Genomic DNA, 18,616 nt, shown 5'->3' on the forward strand with positions numbered 1-18,616 from the left:
CAATTGCTGTTTGACCTTGGGCAAATCACTTTGCTGTGCCTCAGTTACCTCATCTGTAAAATGGGGATTAAAACTGAGCCCCATGTGGAACATGGACTGTGTCCAACCTGATTAAGCTGGTATCTACTGTAGCACTTAGCACAGTGCCTGGCACATATTAAGGGCTTAACAAATATCAAATACATTAAAAAAAAAACTGGCAGAGCTAGGATTAGAACCCAGATCCTCCGACTTCCAGGCCTGTGCTCTTTCCGCCAGGCCACGCTGTTACATAATTAATAGAAAACTTTGGTAGTAAGGCCTGATTAGGGCCTGGTGTTCTCAGCTTCTCTCAAAAAATACAAATGAATATTGTGGACTGGCTTCTAGAACAGGATAGAAAATTGTAGTTTTAAGCTTCAAAAACATGAGGCGCTAGCCTACTCCCCTCAGCTTTATTCTCACGAAAACTAGTTATATCTTAAGTAACTGAAATTCTCCTGAAACCTTTCTCCTGCCTTCCCAGCAAAAAAAAAGATTTATCTACATCTGTCAGTACCTTGTCTGACACAAAAGAGAAGTGTTAGAATTATTCCTCTGGGCTAAGGTTTTGTGCTGTTATTTTTTTTTCCCCTGAGCCATGTAGTGTGTGTTAATGGATGGAAGATTCCTGGTGAATTATCAAATTTGGCATATTAGCAAAACTGTAAACAAGTCGGATAAAGAGCAAGGCTAGGGTACTATGCAACATCCAAGTGCCCTATTCATTTATTTATTTTAATCAAAACAATCCAGGTTAAATTATGCATAACATGCCATAGTCTGCAGATAAACATAGGGTAGTCTTTTTTGTAAATGTAATAAAATCTTAGGAATAGAGGAGGCGGTCTCTCTTTTATGCGGAGTGTGGATGAGCCAAATGGGATTCAGCCTCCCACACTGCCAGAGCTACACATTTGTAAAAAGCATTTTCGAAACCGAATGGATAGGTGCCTTCAGAGGACTGTTTTATGAGTTAGCATGAACGGCTTTGAGTGCTCTGAAAGTGTAAAGTACTCTCTAAGACCCTTCTGTTGTTCTCATCACTGTATATTTTTTGGCAATATCATTAATGGTATTCCTCGCTAATAGCTTTTTTTTTTTTTTTTTTTTGACTGAATCCAACCAACCTCCGGCTCCTGCTCCCAAGGCCCGCAAGTACAATCCGGTAACGGGGATGCTTGGGAACTGTTAAGATGTTACAATACAAATGAGCTTCACGGAGATAGGCTGATTTGCTGTGATGTCACGATCCCACCACCTAATCATGGGCTTTTCATAGGTTGGCACTGGAAGCGAGGAGAGGATGGTCTGGCACCCCTTAATACTAGGCTCTGCCTCTCTGAATTTGTGCTAACATCTCCTGGCTTCTCAATTACTCACTCTCATTGATGCCCTAGGTCTCCCCTTCCCCATCCCCTCCAGCCCTACCTCCTTCCCCTCCCCACAGCACCTGTATATATGTTTGTACGGATTTATCACTCAATTTCACCTGTACATATTTACTATTCTATTTATTTTGTTAATGATGTGCATTTAGCTTTAATTCTATTTGTTCTGACAACTTGAAACCTGTCCACATGTTTTGTTGTCTGTCTCCCCCTTCTAGACTGTGAGCCTTTTGTTGGGTAGGGACCGTCTCTACATGTTGCCGACTTGTACTTCCCAAGCGCTTAGTACAGTGCTCCGTGCACAGTAAACACTTAATAAATACGATTGAATGAATGACGGCCGATGAACTGAAGTGGTGGATCCTGCCTTGCATCCTAAACCCATGCCCAGCTTGGGATAGCCAAGCTCAAAAGATAATTTCATTTATTGATTCAAAACGAAAGAGCTCAGGATGAACACGGTTTCCCTGTTGTATCAGGAAAAGGTAGGTCCGAGGTGACGGCAGCAGCAGGGAGTGTGTTAGCTTTTCCATTTAAGTCCAGAGAAATGTTCAGGTCTTTCCATTTTCAAATGATAAATATTATTTCAGTAGCAAGCAATTGTGATTCTGCAAATGAACTATCTCTAGGGTTATTTTTACTTTGTCCTCCACGCTGTACATATTTCAGAGCATTCAATCAATCAAATTTGAGTGCTCACTGTGTGCAGAGCACTGTACTAAGTGCTTGGGGGAGTAATAATAATAATTTTGGTATTTAAGCGCTTACTATATGCAAAACACTGTTCTAAGCTCTGGGGAGAATACAAGGGGATCAGGTTGTCCCATGTGGGGCTCACAATCTTAATCCCCATTTTATAGATGAGGTAACTGAGGCACAGAGAAGTTAAGTGACTTGCCCAAAGTTACAAAGCTGACAAGCGGCAGAGCCGGGATTTGAACCCATGACCTCTGACTTCTAAGCCCGTGCTCTTTCCACTGAGCCACGCTTCTTCTCTACAGTGTAACATGATCCTTGCCCACAGTGAGCTTACCGTCTGGAGAGGGAAACACATTAATATAAATAAAGAAGCAGCATGGCGTAATGGATAGAGCGTGAGCCTGGGAATCAGAAGGACCTGGGTTCTAATGCTGGCTCTGCCACTTGTTTTCTGTGTGACCTTGGGCAAGTCATTTAACTTCACTGTGCCTCAGCTGTAAAATGGGGAGTAAGTCTGTAAGCCCCATGTGGACAGAGACTGTATCCATCTGGATTTGCTTGTACCCACCCCGACGCTTAGCACAGTGCCTGGCCTGTAAGTGCTGAACAAATGCCATCATTTATATTCATAAATTATGGATATGTACATAAGGGCTGTGGGGCTGGGGAGGGATGAATAAAGGGTCAAATCTAAATGCAAAGGCGACACAGTAAGGAGTGAGAGAAGAGGAAATGAGGGCTTAGTCGGGGAAGGTCTCTTGGGGGAGATGCATTTTTAATAAGGCTTTGAAGATGGGGAAAGTGATTGTCTGTGCCAGAGGCAGGATGTGGGTGAGGGGTCTGTGGCAAGGCAGATGAGATTGAGGTACACTCATAGGTTGGCATTAGACGAGCAAAGTATGCAGGCTGGGTTGTAGTAGAACATCATGGAGGTGAGAGAGTGGGAGTCAAGGTTGTTGAGTGCTTTAAAGCTGAAGGTGAGGAGTTTCTGTTCAATGCGGAGGTGGATGGAGGATCTTTGGGGGGGGGGGAAACATGGACCGAACATTTTGTAGAAAAATGATCCGGGTAGCAGAGTGAAGTATGGACTGGTGTGGGGAGAGAGACAGGAGGCAGGGAGATCAGCAAGGAGGCTGATGCAGTACTCAAGACTTTAAAGCACTCAGCCTTCTTGCCCCTTCTTGCCTCGCTCTCTCTTACTACATCCCAGACTGCACACATCGCTCCTCTAATGCCAGCCTACTCATTGTACTTGGATCTTGTCTATCTCACAGCTGACCTTTCGCCCATGTCCTGCCTCTGGCCTGGTACATCCTCCCTCTTCATATCGGATAATCGCTCTCCCCACCTTCAAAGCCTTATTGAAGGCACATCTCCTCCAAGAGGCCTTCCCTGACTAAGCCCTCATTTCCTCTTCTCCCACTCCCTTCTGTGTTGCCTGATTTGCTCCCTTTATTCACCCCTCCCTCAGCCCCACGACACTTAAGTACATAATCAATAATTCATTTATATCAATGTCTGTCTCCCCCTCTAGACTGTGAACTCATTAAGGGCAGGAAATGTGTCTACGAACTCTGTACTCTTCCAAGTGCTTAGTACAGAGTTCTGTATACAGTAAGCACTCAAATACAATTGATCCAGGCAGGATAGAATAAGTGCCTGGATTAACACGGTAGCAGTTCGAATGGAGAGGAAAGGGTGGATTTTAGCAATGTTGTGAAGGTAGAGCTGACAGGATTTGGTGACAGATGGAATATGTGGGTTGAATGAGCAGACTGGCTAGTTTCAAATCCTGACAGACAGTAGATTGTATTTATCTCCCAAGCTTTAATTATGAAAGACAAGGATAGTACCCATCTTCCTCCACCTCTTATTCCCAACCCAGGGAACTCCCTCCATAACCATCCCCAAGACAAGAGAAGCAGAGAGGCCTAGTGAAAGAGCACAGGCGTAGGAGTCAGAGGACTTGGGTTCTAATCCCAGCTAATTGCTTGCAGTGTGACCCAGGCTAAATCACTTAACTTCTGTACCTCAGTTTCCTCAACTGTAAAATGGAGAGTCAAAACCTGCTCTTCCTCCTCCTTAGATTGTGAGCCCCACTGTGGGAAATGCACTGTGTCCAACCTGATTAACTTACATTTGCCCCAGTGCTTGTCACATAGTGAGTGCTCAACAAATACCATAAAAAAAGATTATCAAAGGGATCCCCAGGAGTAAGATCCTGCTCAGTTTAATGCTGTTATTGCTGCTGTGCAAAAATGCATGTTCTTAGTGAAGAACTACTCAGTTGATCAATCAACCATATTTATTGAGCACTTACTGTATGCAGAGCACTGTACTAACCACTTTAGAGTAAAATACAACAGAGTTGGTAGACACTTCCCCTGTCCACCACAAGCTTACAGTACAGAGAAGCAGCGTGGCTCAGTGGAAAGAACCCAGGCTGGGGAGTCAGAGGTCATGGGTTCAAATCTCGGCTCCGCCACTTGTCAGCTGTGTGACTTTGGGCAAGTCACTTCACTTTTCTGGACCTCCGTTCCCTCATCTGTAAAATGGAGATTAAGACTGTGAGCCCCACGTGGGACAACTTAATCACCTTGTATCCTCCCCAGCACTTAGAACAGTGCTTTGCACATAGTAAGCGCTTAACAAATGCCATCATTATTATTATTACAGAGGGGGACAGAGGTATAAATATAAATAAATGTACATAAGTGTACATAAATGTACATAAGTCTTGTGGGGCTAGGGAGGGGTGAGTAAAGGTTTCAAATCTAAGTGCAAGGGAGACTGAGAGGAGAGGGAGAAGAAATGAGGGTTTAGTGGGGGAAGGCCTCTTGGAGGCCATGTGCCTTCAGTAGGCATTGAAGATTGAGAGAGTGATCATCTGTCAGATATGAAGAGGGAGGGCATTCCAGGCCAGAGGCCCGATTTGTTCAATCCAAGGTCAAAACCCCCCTGCCCCAGGGGAGAAAGGAACAATGCCTTGATCAGTTAACTCCATTTTACATCTGACCAGAAATGGCATCTGCAGTACCCATGCTAATTAGCTTTCCTGATATTCTTGGGCCCAACTCAGCACTTGTAAACAACTGTAATCCACTTATAGATAGTGAACTCCTAACAACTCTACTGTTCTCTCCCATTCTGCACAGAGCAAGTGCTCAATAAATACCATTGATGGATTGATCGAAACATGCCCAGGATTATATGTGGTTAAGCAATCCTGCAGATCAAAATCTCATTATCCAATAGATCTAGTTAAGTGTGAATTTATACATAGGTAACATGCCTGTCTTCATGAACCCTCCACCCGGTACAAATACACAATTAGGAAGATAAATGCTAGAAAGGGAGAGAAACAGCGTGGCTCAGTGGAAAGAGCACGGGCTTGGGAGTCAGGGGTCATGGGTTCTAATCTCGGCTCCACCGCTTGTCAGCTGTGTGACTTTGGGTAAGTAACTTAACTTCTCTGTGCCTCAGTTACCTCATCCATAAAATGGGGATTAAGACGTGAGCCCCACGTGGGACAACCTGATCACCTTGTATCCACCCCAGTGTTTAGAACAGTGCTTTGCACATAGTAAGCGCTTAACAAATGCAATTATTATGATTATTTTTATTATTATCCAGCGCTTAGAACAGTGCTTATCGTATAGTAAGCACTTAAATACCATCATCATTTTTATAAAGGAAAGATCTATGTTCTGAATCCTTATTTCTGGTAAATTAGGACAATATATGGAGCCAAAATATATATGGCTCCTTCACATTTGTACCCGTGGGTGCTCATAGCCTGGATTCATGTCAGAAGAGAAGTAAAGAGTAATAATTCATTCACTTTGTAGTATCTGGGGAAGGGCAGGCTGGGAACTTTCCATCTGAATCTAGTATCTCTAAAAATGGGAAAGGTGATAAATTCACTATAAATTCTCCATAAAAGTACTTTTTATGATACTTGTTAAGCACTTACTATGTGCCAGGCACTGAACTAAGTGCTGGGGTAGATACAACCTAATCAGTTGGACATGTCCATGTCCCACATGGGGTCACAGTAATAATCCCCATTTTACAGATGAGGTCATTTAGGCACGGAGAAGTGAAGTGACTTGCCCAAGGTCACGCAGCAGGCAAGTGGTGGAGCCTAGATTAGAACCCAGGTCCTTCTGACTCACAGGCTCCTGCTCAATCCACTAGACCACGCTGCTTGTCTATGTGCCTTGCACTGTACTAAATGCTAGCGTAGATACAAGCTAATCGGGTTGTACACAGTCCTTGGCCCACATGGGCTCACACTCTTAATTCCCATTTTACAGATGAGGAAACTGAGGCCCAGAGAATAATAATAATAATGGCATCTATTAAGTGCTTACTATGTGCAAAGCACTGTTCTAAGCACTGAGGAGGTTACAAGGTGATCAGGTTGTCCCCCGAGGGGCTCACAGTCTTAATCCCCATTTTACACATGAGGGAACTGAGACCCAGAGAAGTGAAGTGACTTGCCCAAAGTCACACAGCTGATGATTGGCAGAGCTGGGGTTTGAACCCATGACCTCTGACTCCCAAGCCCGTGCTCTTTCCACTGAGCCACGCTATTATGTTCCAAATATTGTACTAAGAGCTGGGGTAGACTCAAGATAGTCAGAGACCACATGGGGCTCACAGTCTAAGTAGGAGGGAGAACAGGGATTGAATCTCCATTTTGCAGAAGATGATTAACAAGAGGAAAGAACAAAGATTTTAAAAAATCAAGAAATGACAGCCTTCTGGGTAGTGATAGTAAACTTTTAATGGGAACATAGTATTTTATACAGATAAATGCATATTATAATAAACGCTTAGGACAGTGCTCTGCAAACAGTAAGCGCTCAATAAATACAATTGAATGAATAAACAAGTCATCCCACAAATACCAACTTGGGCCTCCCATCATGAATGTAGCCCTCAGGTAAATCATGGGGTGGGACTGAGAAGAAGCATTAGACGTGCGTTCTAATCCTGGCTCCGCCGCTTCTCACTGTGTGACCTTGGGCAAGTTACTTCCCTTCTCTGTGCCTGTGACCTCATCTGTAAAATGGGGATTAAGACTGTGAGCTCCACGTGGGACAACCTGATTACCTTGTATCCACCCCAGTGCTTTGAACGGTGCTCGGCACATAGTAAGTGCTTACCATATACCATAATTATTATTACTATTATTAAGAGGCAGATTGAGCCTCGACAAAGAGCTTGTATAATTGTGGTATTTGTCAAGTAACTGTGGTATTTATTAAGCACTTAATATGTGTTGAGCACTGTTCTAAGCGCTGGGGGAGATAGAAGCTAATCTGGCTGGATAGAGACCCTGTTCCACACAGATCTCACAATATCTCCCCCAACGCTTAGAACAGTGCTTGGTGTATAGTCTATTTATTCTGATGGTCTACCTGTCTACTTGTTTTGTTTTGTTGTCTGTCTCCCCCTTCTAGACTTCTGTGAGCCTTCTGTGAGCCTTCCCCCTTCTGTGAGCCCATTGTTGGGTAGGGACCGTCTCTAAATGTTGCCGATTTGTTCTTCCCAAGTGCTTAGTACAGTGCTCTGCACACAGTAAGTGCTCAATAAATACAGCTGAATGAATGAATGAATGTAAAGTAGGGGGTTGAGAAGGTATTGAATCCTTTTTTTTACAGATGAGGTAACTGAGCCATAGAGAAGTGAAGTGACTTACCCAAAGTCACACAGTAGGCACACGGTGGAGCTGGGATTAGAACCCAGGCCCGCTGGCTCCCAGTCCTGTGCTCTCTCCACTAGGCCACATTGCTTCTGTTAATATTCTTGTATAATGAATGACAGTTAGCGTTCCCTGGGCTTTTGCACTTTTCAGCACAGCTGTTGGCTTTGCAAACGAAACAAAACAAGCCAGTCCAGGGGGTGAAAAATGTCCTTTTTACACATCTTCCTGTTTATCCTCTGAAGTGTTAGTAATTATGATGGTACTAAGAGTGTAAATGGGTTGGAGCTTTAATCTAGAGGGAAAAGTGGGGGGTGATTAAAATCATCAATCGATTAGTGGTATTCATTGAGCACTTACTGTGTGCAGAACACTGTATTAAGGGATTGGAACTAAACTAGGAAGAGTCAGGAGGAAATAACCTGAAAGGGAAGGTTTATTTGCTTTGTTGCCCTCACCAACTTTTCACCAGTAGAGCTTGAATATCTCTTATTTCAATTTCAGAGAACTCAGTCATTATTCTACTTGGGCAATCAATCTGTGGAATTTATTTAGGGCTTACTGTGTGCAGATCACAGCTCTTGGGAAAGTACAATGCAATAAAGTTGGTAGAGACAATAATAATAATAATAATGGCATTTATTAAGCGCTTACTATGTGCAAAGCACTGTTCTAAGACAATCCCTGCCCTGAAGTAGCTTACAGTCTCCGTGGGCAAGAATTGGCTCTGGTTTAATCCTCTCCACTGGTATGGAGAAGGCTTACTGATCATCATCATTATCATCAGTGGTATTTATTAAGCCCTTAAGTGCAGAGCACTGTAGCACTGTGCAGTGCGTTTGGGAGAAGAGTTGGCAGGCATTTCCTGCCCATATGGAATTTATAATCTAGAGGGGGAGCAGACATTAAGATAAATAATTTCTCATATATAATTTATAGAGATGTACAGAAATTCTGTGGGGTTGAAGGTGGGGCGAACGTATTGATGGAAGTGAGCTTGATCTTGGGAGAAGCAGCATGGCTCAATGGAAAGAGCACAGGCTTGGGAGTCAGAGGTCATGGATTCATATCCCAGCTCTGCCAGTTGTCAGCTGTGTGACTTTGGGCAAGTCACTTAACTTCTCTGTGCCTGTTACCTCATCTGTAAAATGGGGATGAACACCATGAGCCCCACGTGGGACAATCTGATCATCTTGTATCCTCCCCAGCACTTAGAACATAGTAAGCACGTAACAAATGCCATTATTATTATTTTTATTATTATCCTCCAGGAATATCCTAGAAGTCGAAGCCAAACCTCTCCCTCCACCCAGCTCAATGCTTCTGCATCTTCCTTCTCCCAAAGCCAACCCTCTGTGCCCTCCCACTCATAAAGATCTTGGGTCTGAGACATTGAGAGATTCACCTGTGGACAGAGAATCAGGACAGGGTGGGATAGGCCAGATTTTTACCTTCACATCATCTCTTAGGCTCTATCCAAATTGCTCCGCTACTGGTCCAAACACTCATCATGTCCCGTCTCAGTTACTAAGTCAGCCTCATCACTGACCTCTCTGTCTCCAGCCTCTCCCCTCCCCAGCCCATATTTCACTCTGCTGTCTGGATCATTTGTCTAAAAAAGTCATAAGTCCATCCCCTCATTCCTAAAAAGGCCCCTAATGGTTACCCATCCATTTTCACATCAAGCAGAAACTCCTCATATCAGATTTAAGACATTCAATCAGCCTCTCCCTCCTACATGTGATGGGTATGGTATTTAAGTGCTTACTATGTGTCAAGCACCAATCTAAGGTTAGGGGTAAATACAAGTTAATCCCTGTCCCACATGGGGCAACTGAGTCCAATCAATCAATCAATGATATTTACTGAGCACTTCCTGGGTGCCGAGCACTGTACGGATGAGGTAACTGAGGCACAGAGAAGTTAAGTGACTCCTTACACCATTTTACAGATGAAAAAACTGAGGCACAGAGAAGTGAAATGACTTTCCCAAGGTCATACAGCAAACACGTGGCAGAGCTGGGGTTGGAACCCTGACTTACGACCCAGTGGTCTTTCCAGTAGGCAACAGAAAGGGAAATCACACCATCATCTTCATTTGATGGTATTTATTGAGCACTTGGGAGAGTGCAGTGCACATGAAGAGCTTTCAGTCTCGAGGGAGAGACAGACATTAAATTCAATTTCTAATGGTATCAAGCGCTTACTATGGGACAAAAGCGTGAGCTTTTATTCCAGGGTACAGGTGTTTATCTGATAGATCACTTTTTTTTCAGATTTAGAAGAAACCACTTAGCCCAGAAGGAAAGGAAGAAGGCTCCCTAAAGTGGAGTGGGGCTCAAGGGTTGTTTCCATGGGAGACTCAAACCCATCCCCTCTCCTTTTCCACTATAACCCAGCCCACAAACTTCACTCCTCTAATACTAACCAGCTGATTTTGCCTCAGTCTCATTTCTCTCCCTGCCCACTCCTTGATATTGGAACACCCTCCCCCTTCATCTACGACAGACCACCACCTTCCTCATCTTCAAAGCCCTACTAAAATCACATCAGGAAGCCTTCTCTGATTAGCCCTTCATCGAGAATGCTAGTTAATGAGCACTTACTCTGTACAGAACACTGTACCAAGCGCTTGAAAGAGTACAATACAACAGAATTGGCAAATATTTTCCCTGTCCATAATGAGCTTACAGTCTAAAGGGGGAGGCAGACACTAACATGAATAAATAATTTATAATACATAATTTAAAGCTATGTACCTGAATGCTGTGGGGTTGGGGGTGAGGTGAATAGTAGGTGTCCAAAGGTCACAAATTGGAGTGCAGAGATGCCACAGGAGGGAGAGTGAGCTGGGGAAAAGAGGGCTTAATTGGGGAAGGCCTCTTGGAGGAGATGTGACCTTAATAATGCTGTGAAGGTGGAGAGAGTGGTGTCACGTGGCTCAGTGGAAAGAGTACGGGCTTGGGAGTCTGAGGTCATGGGTTCGACCCGGCTCCGCCACTTGTCTGCTCTGTGACTTTGGGCAAGTCACTTAACTTCTCTTATCTCATCTGGAAAATGGGGATGAAGACTGTGAGCCCCACGTGGGACAACCTAATCACCTTGTATCCCCCCCCCCCCAGCGCTTAGAACCGTGCTTTGCACATAGTAAGCGCTTAACAAATACCATCATTATTATTATTATTATTATATGGAGGGGAAGGGAATTCCAGGCTAGGGGAGGATGAGGGAAAGGGATCGGCGGCGAGATAGATGAGATCGGGGAACAGCGAGTAAGATAATCTCTCCACCCTACACACTCTCCCTTCTGTCTATGGTCTTGGGTCTGTACCTGCTGAGAACTTTGATTAGTCACCTCATTTCCACCCCCACAGCACTTATGTATAGATCGTTATACTCTGCTGCTTCCCTTATCTCAATTAATCATTGGCATTTATTTAGTGCCCCTCTCAGGGTCGCACCTGGAGAGTTTCCAGTACTCTACCAGTCTCGATGATGAGAGGGAGAGTCAAGCAGAGGCCTACCCATTCCATTCCTAACTTGGGCAGTGGCTAGTGAGTGGAAGGCAATCTGCTACAAATCAAAACTCCCCTGTGCTGGGCAGCAGCGGCATGGGAGAGAATCGAGGGAAGAGGCTCATACTGCGCGGAAGGCGGAAATGGTAAACCACTTCTGTATTTTTACCAAGAAAACTCTATGGATCTACTGCCAGAATAATTGCAGATGGAGGTGGGGCGTTCTGGGGGAGATTGGTCCATAGCATTATTATGGGTTGAAGATGACTCGACAGCTTCAGACAAGATAATTTATTCAGTCAGTCTGTCTCCCCTGCTAGACTGTAAACTCGTTGTGGACAGGAAACATGTCTACCAACACTTTTATAGTCTACTCACCCAAGTGCTTAGTCCAGTACTCTGTACACAGTGAGCGCTCAATAGATATAATGGATTTCTTGATTAAAGCTGATAAGGAGTTTCTGTTTGATATAGAGGTTAAGGATACAGAGCAGCCATCGGTGATTTTCAGGAGCGGGGAGATCTGGACTGAATGGTTTTGCAGAAAAATGATTCGGGCAGCAGAGTGTGAAGTATGGTCTGGAGAGGGGAGAGACAGGATACGGGGACTCAGTGAGGAGGCTTGATGCAGTAGTCAAGGCGGGAAACGACGAGTGCTTGGATCGTCATCGTAGCAGGTTGGATGGAGAGGAAAGGGTGGATTCCAGAGCTGTTGTGAAGGTAGAACCGAAGGGATTTCGTGACAGATTGAATGTGTGGGTTGAATGAGAGATGAGTCGAGAATAATGCCAAGGTTACCAGCTTGGGAAACAAGGAGCTTGTTATCATCGGTGATAGGAAAATCAGGAGGAGGACAGGGTTTCTGTGGGAAGATGAGGAATGCTGTTTTGGACAGAGATGTCAGCCAGACATCCAAGTAAAGATGTCCCGAAGGCAGGAGGAAATGTGACTCTGCAGAGAAGGAGAGAGGTCAAGGCTGGAGAGGTAGATTTGGGAATCATCTGCGTAGAGACGGTAGTTGAAGTCCTGGGAGTGAATGACTTCTCCAAGAGAACTGGGTGCAGTTGGAGATGTAGAGGGGGAACCCAGAACTGAGCTTTGAGGCACTCCCATAGTTAGAAGGTGGGAGTTTGAGGAGGAGGCAGCAAAAGAGACTGAGAAGAAGCAGTTAATCTGTAATTTATTTTCATGTCTCAGTTCCCCACTAGATTGTAAGTTCCTTGAGGGCCAAATTCTTAGTACAGTGCTCTGCACACGGTAAGCATTCAATAAATACAATTGGATGAATGAATGTATATCAACTCAATGGTACATTCACAAGTACTTAAAACAGTGCTCTGCACACTGTAAGTACTCAGAACAGTGCCAGCGCTTAGAGCAGTGCTTTGTACATAGTAAGCGCTTAATAAATGCCATTATTATTATTACTACTCAATAAATACTGTTGATGGATTGATTGGTTTCTGTAAGGGGTCAGCAACAAAGTCATAGTCCTGAATGAAGCTATGTCTCTTCACACTTCCTAAGCTTGTTCTGAGGATTTCTCAGAACATGGTGCATGGAAGAAGGTGTCAATTGTGAAAGCCACTTGGCAGATCTCATGACTTAAAAGAGTAAAGGAAAGAGTACTCTGTTGAACAGAATTTGTTTGGGGAAAGGGAATCGCGCCATTCTGGGTGAGCTTTTACTCCAGGCTGCAGGTACTTGTCTCATCAATCATTTCTTTCAGATCCAGAAGAAACCACCTAGCCCGGGGGGAAAGGAAGAAACAGTTGTCCTGTGTTTCCTGCCAACCCTCCAAAGTGGACCCAGTCATGTGGCGCTTTTTGTTTTGATCCAGGTTTGCAGAAGACTTTCCAGTACAGTTGAAATAATAATAATAATGGTATTTGTTAAGTGCTTACTATGTGCCAAGCACTGTTCTAAGCACTGGGGTAGTTACAAGGTGATCAGGTTGTCCCACGGGTGGCTCCCAGTCTTCATCCCCGTATTACAGATGAGGTAACTGAGGCACAGAGAAGTTAAGTGACTTGCCCAAAGTCACACAGCTGACAGTTGGCAGAGCCAGGATGACCTCTGACTCCAAAGCCCGTGCTCTTTCCACTGAGCCACGCTGCTTCTCCTAAGAGAAGAGGGGAGATAGAAGGTCTTTCCAAGAGGCAACTATGCACTCCTTAGGCTGGAAATGGGGTGTGGCCCTCCTCAGGGGCATTGATTCCTCGGCCAAATCTCACATATTTTTCTGGTATTAGTTACGCACTTACTATGCACCAGACACTGTACTAAGCCCTGGGGTAGCTACAGACTCATCAGGCTGGACACAGTCCGTGTCCCACATGGGGCTCACAGTCTTAATCCTCATTTTACGGATGAGGGAACTGAGGTCCAGGGAAGTGAAATGACTTTCTGAAGGTCACACTGCAGACAAGTGTGCTTCTGTGTACCAGAGAAGCAGCGTGGCTCAGTGGAAAGAGCCCGGGCTTGGGAGTCAAAGGTCATGGGTTCGAATCCCAGCTCCGCCACTTGGCAGCTGTGTGACCTTGGGCAAGCCACTTAACTTCTCTGTGCCTGTTACCTCATCTGTAAAATGGGGATTAAAACTGTGAGCCCCACGTGGGACAATCTCATCACCTTGTATCCCCCAGCGCTTAGGACAGTGCTTTGCACATAGTAAGCGCTTAAATACCATTAATATTATTATTATTATTATATGACAAGCTGGGATTAGGACCCAGGTCCTTCTGACTCTCAGGCCCCAGGCTCTATCCTTTAGGCCACACTGCTTTATCACAGTCCTGTTGTCTTTTTAAATTTTGTGAAACTCTCCCACTTCAAGTATTAATTTGGTGACTGCAGCATCAAAAAACTCAGTTAAATGCATCTTAATTTACTATGCAATAAGGCAGCTGATGAATATTTCAGGAGTCGTATTCCTTGTCCGTGGAGCTATCATGGAGGATAATCAGTTGAAGGAAATTGGAACACCCCTGTCTTGAGACAATGTCTGCTCTGCAGTTAATTACTCCAGACAGAGATCTTTCTAGAATGCTCTCAGAGGAAGATCTGCTGCAGAGAACTGTGTTCAATTTAAACCCAATTGGGTTTTAAACCCAATTTACCTTGTATCTACCCCAGCCCTTAATACAGTGCCTGGCACACAATAAAGCGCTTAACAAATACCACAATCCTTATTATTATTACTTTGAATCAGGAAAGTTTATAATAGTCTTGAACATAACCAGTCAATCAATCAGTGGTATTTATGGAGTGCGTATTTATGTGCAGAGCACTGTACTAAGCACTGTTTGGCTCACTCCATCCACTACTCCCCTGCTCACATTCTGCATGCCTCCCACACTCACATTCTAACAGTACTTCCCTCTGAAATCTGCCCCCTCCTATTCCTTGCTCTCGGTGTTGCCCCAGCCTAGTACTTCCACCGTCAAATCTGGCTGGCTACGAACCCTCCCCATCCTTAATGCCTTACTAAAATTCTACCTCCTCCCCAAATTCCCCAAACCCCAATTAATATCAACCCAACAGCCATCCTTAATACTTACGTATTTATGCCTATCGTCAGCACTTAGTGATATAGGATAATGAATCATACTGTCAATGATTTATACAGTTAGTTCATCCTGATACGTTGGTTGTATCCTTGTTTTTCTCCCATTCCCTCTACTCGTTCATAATTTATGCCAGTTTAGCTCTGGGAGACAGGAAACCTGGCTTCTCGTGCCAGATCTACTATTGACCTTGGGCAAATCATACCCTTCCAGGGCCTCAGCTTTCGCACTTGTGACCTGGGGACAGTGATACCTGCTCTCCCTACCTCATGGAGATTTTGTGAGGATAAAGTGAGATAATGGATGTAAAAGATCTTTGGGGGGGAAAAGAAGACTATACAATTTCCTGAGGGTGGGAACTCCGTGTTTTGCTTCTAGTGCATCTCCCCCTGCTAGACTGTAAACTCCCTGTGGGCAGGGAATGGGTCTACCAGCTCTGTTATCCTATACTTTCCCATTCATTCAATCATATTTATTGAGCACTTACTGTGTGCAGAGCACTGTACTAAGCGCTTGGGAAGTACAAGTTGGCAACATATAGAGACGGTCCCTACCCAGCAGTGGGCTCACAGTCTAGAAGGGGGAGACAGAGAACAAAACAAAACATATTAATAAAATGAATAGAATATAGTTGAATTGGCGTTAAAAGAATGAAATGTGTTGCCTGGATTGTAGTAGGAATTAAGCAATGAGGGGGGGTGAGTTGAATGAGTATTTTAAAGCCAATGGTAGGGAGTGTTTCAATGGAAGTGAACAGGCAACCACTGATGGTCCTTGAGGAATGGGGCGATGAAAGTGCTCTGCACACAGCAAGTGCTCAATAAATACAACTGACTGATTCTGAGGCAGTCTCTCCCAGTTAGTATACAGTGTTCAGCAAGCAGTAGGGCCTCAATAAATCACCACTGATTTTATCCTAGCTCCCCTGGGTTTGCCATCTCAGACAATTTCTCTTGTTTTTAAAGAGCTCCAGGATTTGATTACAGGATTTGATTGTCTTTTTTCTTTGTCCCTACATAAAGCTCAGCCTCCTTTCCACTAATCAGTTTCTTCTGTGATGCTAACCATCCGACCTCTCCTTCCTGCATGCCATACTGCCCACTGCCAAGAGTAGCCTCCTTCCTCTTGCCAAAGAAACCACTCCCCTCCCCAGGTTTTGACTGGAAATTTCCTTCCTCAATGAAGCCTTTCACTGATACGGTACCACCATTCAAGGATTCTTCAAATGCCAAGGAAACTCGTTCTTGTGGGAGCTGCATACCTTCTCCTCTGCTTTTTGTAAAATACGGGAATTTGTACAGCTGGTGTCACATATCCTGCAAGTCCGGAGAGCTCTGCCTGTGCCGCCTCCTCTAAAAATCTCTCCTACTGCCGGTCAAGTCCATTTTCTCCTCTTCAGTCCCAGTTAGTGGAAGATTTGAATAAAAAATATAATTCAGGGGCAAAGAATGGTGCTTTTTAAAAATTCACTTATTTTCCCATCTTCCTGGATTTTCTTTACGATGGAAATCCATGACGGTTTTCCTTACAGGGTCATCAGTCCCCGCTCACACGAAGGAAAGGTGAGGAGACATCAGCAGTGCAAGACCCCTGTTGGTCCCCAGGACCACGGACGGAGCCTTGCACCCCGAGAGAGATGCTTCCCTGTCTCCGTGGCAACGGGACTTCCCATCAGCTTCTGCTCCAACTGGTCCAGAGGAATGGGATCTCAACCTCTAGAACGCTGGAAAATTGCAGTCCACTAGGACTTCACCGTGTCTTTCCCCAGTACCCTCTGCTGTGGCTGTCGTCGCTGGAACCGTTATCGGTCAGTTAATTGTATTTATTGAGTGCTTATGGTGTGCAGAGCACTGTACTAAGCACTTGGGAGAGGATAATACAACAATAAACTGGCGCATTGTAGGGCCCTTAGCTCCAAGGAGTCCTCTCCCCCTCCCCATCCCCCCCCGCCCTACATCCTTCCCCTCCCCACAGCACCTGTATATATGTTTGTACAGATTTATTACTCTATTTTACTTGTACATATTTACTATTCTGTTTTATTTTGTTAATATGTTTTGTTTTGTTTTGTTGTCTGTGTCCCCCTTCTAGACTGTGAGCCCGCTGTTGGGTAAGGACCGTCTCTATATGTTGCCAACTTGTACTTCCTAAGCGCTTAATACAGTGATCTGCACACAGTAAATGCTCAATAAATACGATCGAATGAATGAATGAAACTCTGTAGCAGCTCTTTTTGAATTCTTCGATGTTGCAGTCGTGTTTTTATTGTTTTATCTTTCCTCAGGTGTCTGTCGCCAGCCCTACTTCCTGCCCCCCGGCCTTTGATTTTGAGCTCCTTGGAGGCCAGGGTCCCTGTCTACTTCTCACCCATGTCTTTTCTTCTCAGCCTTCTTAGACTCTGCACTAAGTAGGAGCTTAATAAAAGCTTTTAATACTGTCACAAACGAAAATGGTCATTCTCCCCCTAAAACCTTTCACCTGAGAAATCATGACTTCACATGCTGCTTTTAATGTATTGACACAATAAGCAACTGAAATAGGGTCCTAGTGGGAAAATCTTGACCAATCAATAATATTGATTGGTCACCATCTACTGTGCACAGAGCACTGTACTAAGCGCTTGGGAGAGCACAGTACGACAGAGTTGGTAGACACGTTCCCTGCCCACAATGAGTTTATGGTCTAGAGGGCAGCGGAGTAAAATATGGACTGGAGAGGGGAGAGATTGGGGATAATGAGATCAGCGAGGAGGTTGACGGAGTATTATGAAAACATAAAATCACTTGATAAGATTAGGGGTCAGTTTGGGGGGAGACTGTTTTATGGGAGCTCTTTGTGTAAGTGTGTAATCTCCTTTTGGTCAGGGAACGTCACTTTTTAATTCTCCATTCATTCAATCTTATTCATTGAGTGCTTATTGTGTTCAGAGCACTGTACTAAATGCCTGGAAAGTACAATTTAAGTACCTGGTACAGTGCACTGCATCAGTTAGGTACTCCTTAAATGCTGCTACTATTACTATACCTGAATGGAAGCAGTGTGGCTCAGTGGAAAGAGCCTGGGCTTTGGAGTCAGAGGTCATGGGTTCGAATCCCGCCTCCGCCACTAGTCAGCTGTGTGACTTTGGGCAAGTCGCTTCACTTCTCTGGGCCTCAGTTACCTCATCTGTAAAATGGGGATTGACTGTGAGCCCCCTGTGGGTCAATCTGATCTCCTTGTAACCTCCCCAGCGCTTAGAACAGTGCTTTGCACATAGTAAGCACTTAATAAATGCCATTATTATTGTTACTACCACTGCTACTACAACTATTACTACTACTACCTATACTAGCCCTATGGGAAGCATGGGTACCATTATAGTAGTGAATGCAAGAAGAAGCAGTGTGGCTCAGTGGAAAGAGCACTGGCTTTGGAGTCAGATCATGGGCTTGGATCCTGGCTCTGCCACATGTCTGCTGTGTGACCTTGGGCAAGTCACTTCACTTCTCTGAGCCTGTTACCTCATCTGTAAAATGGGGATTAGGACTGTGAGCCCCACGTGGGACAACTTGATCTCATTGTATCACCCCCAGCGCTTAGAACAGTGCTTTGCACATGGTAAGCGCTTAACAAATGCTGTTGTTATTATTTATTATTATTAAGTATACAGCTGGGATTTACTTTCCAAAATATCCAGTTGGTGCCACAGAATATGTGGCTACAAATTCACAGTATAGT

General features: G+C 44.5%; 1 protein-coding gene and 1 non-coding gene across 2 annotated transcripts in view; both read left to right on the forward strand.

Annotated features, from left to right (window-relative positions):
• Positions 1–18,616, forward strand: part of LOC119930440 — a 30,714-nt gene that overhangs the window by 8,954 nt on the left and 3,144 nt on the right. The window contains exons 3-6 of the mRNA XM_038748766.1: positions 1,169–1,186; positions 13,063–13,173; positions 16,431–16,706; positions 17,184–17,241. Of these exons, the coding sequence (XP_038604694.1) occupies positions 1,169–1,186; positions 13,063–13,173; positions 16,431–16,706; positions 17,184–17,241 (463 nt within the window). The remainder of the gene's footprint in view (positions 1–1,168; positions 1,187–13,062; positions 13,174–16,430; positions 16,707–17,183; positions 17,242–18,616) is intronic.
• LOC119931266 lies at positions 11,262–11,399 on the forward strand. Its single transcript, XR_005452115.1, has one exon. It is a non-coding gene; the product is annotated as a small nucleolar RNA SNORA7 (small nucleolar RNA).

Source organism: Tachyglossus aculeatus, chromosome 7 (assembly GCF_015852505.1).
Source record: "Tachyglossus aculeatus isolate mTacAcu1 chromosome 7, mTacAcu1.pri, whole genome shotgun sequence".
Taxonomy (NCBI): Eukaryota; Metazoa; Chordata; class Mammalia; order Monotremata; family Tachyglossidae; genus Tachyglossus; species Tachyglossus aculeatus.